Here is a 4600-nt window from a genome sequence, read left to right on the forward strand (position 1 = left end):
TTTTTTTTTTTTTTTTTTTTTCTACGGATTCCGACCTTGTCTCCAATGGTGGTTCTGAATATGCAAAAAAAAAAAATTTTTAATCTACTTTAGACGTTTCGATATTTGCTCAAGGTGCCATGCAGTGAGACTGAACCTGGAACCATGTGGTTTAGCAGCAAGCTTCTTCCCACACAGCCACACCTGCGCCTTCAGTTTGAGCAGAATATTGGGATTGAAGGACACTGCTTATATGACAGGGATGCTCGTTTACAGCTGTCATGCAGGACAGGGAAACCTCAACTTACGCGTGTGCACACACACACACACATTGGGCTTCTTTCAGCCCATCTATCATATCTACTCAGGGTTTGGGTTGGCCTGGGTTTTTATAGAAGACGCTTGCCCAAGGTGCCTTGCAGTGGGACTGAACCTGGAACCATGTAGTTGGGAAATAAGCTTCTTTATCATACAGCTGCATATATAATAATATACACCAGTGGCCTGGGGCAAATTTCTTGACCATTCCATACCCTCACTGCTTATACCTGCCACCCCTCTCTCACCTAAATGGATTGTTCATGTTGTCTTTCTATTTTACCAGGATCTAGACTGCCCCCATGTCGTGGGGATTGATCGGGACTGGATCTTAGACCAACTGGTTAACCCTTCAGCAGAAAGAACCAAGATTATTGTATGGCTGCTGGGGATGTAGGTATCTATTTGTTATTATGGACAAGTCCAGCTTAGATGTGTTGTAACGCTTTGTTGATTTTCGAGCATGAATTGTCTTGGAATCTTGACTCTTGTCTTGGAATCTTGACTCCTGTTATAGCAGTAGTAGTTTAAACGTAATCTCTACCAGATTCCCATTAAAGCAAATAATCAGTAACACGTGTAAGGAAAAGATAAACTGCTAAAAATAGACAACTGATTACGTTGAAGCTTTGTAGTCAGGTGTTGTTTATGACTCATTGGTGTCCCCCAAGGCTGTTGTTTGTAATTGTATAAAAAGAAAAGATATTTCATAATGAAATGTGTGTTTGATGAACCCAGCGCTTCATCTTGTTAATGAGCAAGGCCTATACAAGGGCTGTCCAACCTGAGGCCCATGGGCCACATGCAACCTGCAGACCTTTATCTCAGTGTAATAATTTTATCTTATAATTGTGGTGGCACGTAAAAGCACCCACTACACTCTCGGAGTGGTTGGCGTTAGGAAGGGCATCCAGCTGTAGAAACTCTGCCAAATCAGATTGGAGCCTGGTGTAGCCATCTGGTTCGCCAGTCCTCAGTCAAATCGTCCAACCCATGCTAGCATGGAAAGCGGATGTTAAACAATGATGATGATATATTAGGAAGGTCATCCAATCATAGAAACCATACCAAAGCAGACCTCACTGGTGCTGGTGCCACATAAAAAGCACCCAGTACACTCTGTAAAGTAGTTGACATTAGGAAGGGCATCCAGCTGTAGAAACTGCCAAATCAGATTGGAGCCTGGTGTAGCCATCTGGTTTTCACGAGTCTTCAGTCAAATCGTCCAACACATGCTAGCATGGAAAGCGGTCGTTAAACGATGATGATGATGTAATAATAGCATGAGAAAGCAAAATGCCTTCAATTGTGTCAGTATTACAAGCTTCCCCTCAAAAATCTTTGTGATTTAAGTGGCCCGCAACGTAATTCAAGTTGGCTAGGCCTGGCCTAAACTCATTGGAGTTGAGGAAATTATTGCTGGTATTTCTTCTTTGGATGAAGAATTTACTCTTGCACAGATAATGAGTGATTTGGACAATCACACTGGTGAATGATGAGCGAAGTAGCAATTAACCCTTTAGTATTCAGATTATTCTATCAAATTTTATACTTCATCCATATTGTTTTAAGCTAATCATGCATTATTTCGTAGCTTCAAGGTTTCAATGATGTTATCATCTACTTTTAGAATGACATTATAGGTTGGTGTGAGATGCCAAATCTGGGCAGTTTTAACATAGAACAGGTAGATCATTTGGGTCGGTTTAAACACGAAAAGGGTTAAGGTGACAACTACAGAACCTTTGACATGTACCTACAACGCCATGCATACATATTTATTTACCATTTTTCCTTCTCTGCTACTTAGGATTGAACCAACAATGCTGGTTTCCATCGACACCACAGCTCGCTTTGATAATGAGAGCCAGAGGAAAGGTAACTGACTAATTGATCTCTCTGGTTTACATGTTTTAGTCATTTGACTGCGGCCATGCTGCAGCACCGCCTTTTTAGTCTAGCTAATCGACCCCAGGACTTATTCTTTGTAAGCCTAGTACTTATTCTATCGGTCTCTTTTGCCGAACCACTAAGTTATGGGGACGTAAACACACCAGCATCGGTTGCCAAGCGATGTTGGGGGGACACACATACATACATACATATATATGTGTGTGTATATATATATATATATATATATACACACATATATATGATAGGCTTCTTTCAGTTTCCGTCTAACAAATCAACTCTCAAGGCCCATGGCGATAGTAGAAGACACTTGCCCAAGGTGCCACGCAGTGAGACTGAACCCAGAACCATGTGGATCGTAAGCATGCTACTTACCACACAGCCACTCCTACGCCTATGCCAATGGAATTACAATAGAAGACTAACTGTATCTTTCCTCCATTTTGATTTAATAAAGCCTGGTACTAGTGATATACTGGGGGTAGATATTATAGCATGGCTTCATGCTTGGAATAGGTTTCTCTTCTCATCCTTCTTCGTTTGCTGTTACAGATCTGTTGATGCTGCTCTCATCCCTGGGGTTCTGTGCACCTGATAGAATGGACTTAATAAAGGTAAGACTATATCACCTGTCTGATTTTTTTTCATCGTCATCAATGGTTTGATGTCTGCTTTTTCTCATTCTTGCATGGGTGAGGCCAGGTATGTTTAGACAGATCTTCTACAGCTGGTTGCCCTTCCTTTTGCCAGACACTCTTCCATTAAAAAGAAAGGTGGTAGTTTCATATGGCCAGGCATGTTTTCACAGAGAACTGGAAAAGCATGACACTGCTTGTATGACGGTGATGCTCGTTTACAGCTATCATGCAACGTCAAGGACAAGTGTGTGTGTGTGTGTGGAAATATATATATATTCTTGTTTCAGTCATTTGGCTGCGGCCATGTTGGAGCACTGCCTTTCGTCAAGCAAATCCACCCCAGGACTCATTCTTTGTAAACCTAGTACTTATTCTATCAGTCTCTTTTGCCAAACCGCCAAGTTAGAGAGGCGTAAACACACCAGCATCGGTTGTCAAGCGATGTTGAGAGGACAAACACGCACATACATACATATACATATATGATTCAATAATAGGATAAATTTTCATGCTATATATATATGTGTGTGTGTGTGTGTGTGTCGAGCTTCTTTCAGTTTCCGTCTACCAAATACACTCACAAAGTTTTGGCCGACCCGAGGCTATAGTAGAAGACACTTGCCCAAGGTACCTTGCAGTGGGACTGAACCCAGAACCATGTGGCTGGTAAGAAAGCTACTTACCACACAGCCACCCCTGCACCTATATATTTATACAGCTTGAAGATTGCATGAAACCATTTTGCTCTCTCTCTCTCTCTCATTGACTATTTCTCCTTTCTATTTTTTTTAAGGGTACAGCTTCGAAAAGGGATCAGCTCCAGTTGTTCTCTCTCCTCTTGGACATCGTTGAGGTCAGCCATAGTAAAGAGTAAGTATATTTTTCATGTCTTCCCTGTCTTTATTCTTTCTTCCTTCCTCTCTCTCTCTCTCTCTCTCTCTCTCTCTCTCTCTCTCCTCAATGTGTGCTCTGTATGTTGGTCGAAATACTGAGAATTCTGGTCATCATTTGTTCATGTTAGTATTTCTATTACTTTTTCTCTTTTTGTTTGTCTTACACATATTCTCCCTTCTCTCTGTATGTTTGTGTGCATGCATGTGCATATATCTGTACATTTATATGTGCATCTATGTATGTATTTCTGGATGTATGTATATTCTTCCAAGCTGTTGTGGCATTATAGTTGACTTTTCTTCTACTTCAATCTCTAGTCTCCCGTCAGACTTGGACAATGAATGGCAAAAACAAGACCAATTTGTGCAGCAGATTGCCACCCATCCAACCATTATGAAGAGTCTGCTCTCTCACAAGGTCAATCTCCTGCCACCAGAAGTTGGGGCTCGCATTATGAAAACTCAACATAGGAACCCTGAAGATTTGTCAAAGTAAGTCTATTTCTATATTTCTCTCAGTCTCTCTCTTTTTACATCTGCGTATCTCTCTCTCTTTCTGGCCTTCGTGCGGGTGACACGTAAAAGCACCCACTACACTCTAGGGAGTGGTTGGCGTTAGGAAGGGCATCCAGCTGTAGAAACTCTGCCAAATCAGATTGGAGCCTGGTGTAGCCATCCGGTTTCACCAGTCCTCAGTCAAATCGTCCAACCCATGCTAGCATGGAAAGCGGATGTTAAACAATGATTATGATATATATATAGGTAAATCATTGCTTCAATATTTCAAGGGTAGTCTGAAGTATCTAAGCAACCAGGGGATAGTTAAATCCAAAGGCACTCCTGGAAATTACTTGTGTGGGT

The 4600-nt window shown here is 41.5% G+C and overlaps 2 protein-coding genes across 4 annotated transcripts in view; one reads left to right on the plus strand and one right to left on the minus strand.

The window, feature by feature from the left end:
* Positions 1–4600, minus strand: part of LOC106867736 (uncharacterized) — a 103334-nt gene that overhangs the window by 71392 nt on the left and 27342 nt on the right. The window lies entirely within an intron of this gene.
* The window catches only part of LOC106867742 (uncharacterized), an 11725-nt gene that overhangs the window by 3420 nt on the left and 3705 nt on the right, over positions 1–4600 (plus strand). For 2 of the 3 annotated variants that reach the window (XM_014912704.2, XM_014912705.2), the window contains exons 2-6: positions 584–690; positions 2108–2175; positions 2761–2822; positions 3640–3716; positions 4058–4231. In XM_014912704.2, the coding sequence (XP_014768190.1) occupies positions 584–690; positions 2108–2175; positions 2761–2822; positions 3640–3716; positions 4058–4231 (488 nt within the window). The remainder of the gene's footprint in view (positions 1–583; positions 691–2107; positions 2176–2760; positions 2823–3639; positions 3717–4057; positions 4232–4600) is intronic. The other variant, XM_014912706.2, reaches the window with a different exon arrangement.

Source organism: Octopus bimaculoides, chromosome 29 (genome assembly GCF_001194135.2).
Source record: "Octopus bimaculoides isolate UCB-OBI-ISO-001 chromosome 29, ASM119413v2, whole genome shotgun sequence".
In the NCBI taxonomy this organism is placed as follows: Eukaryota; Metazoa; Mollusca; class Cephalopoda; order Octopoda; family Octopodidae; genus Octopus; species Octopus bimaculoides.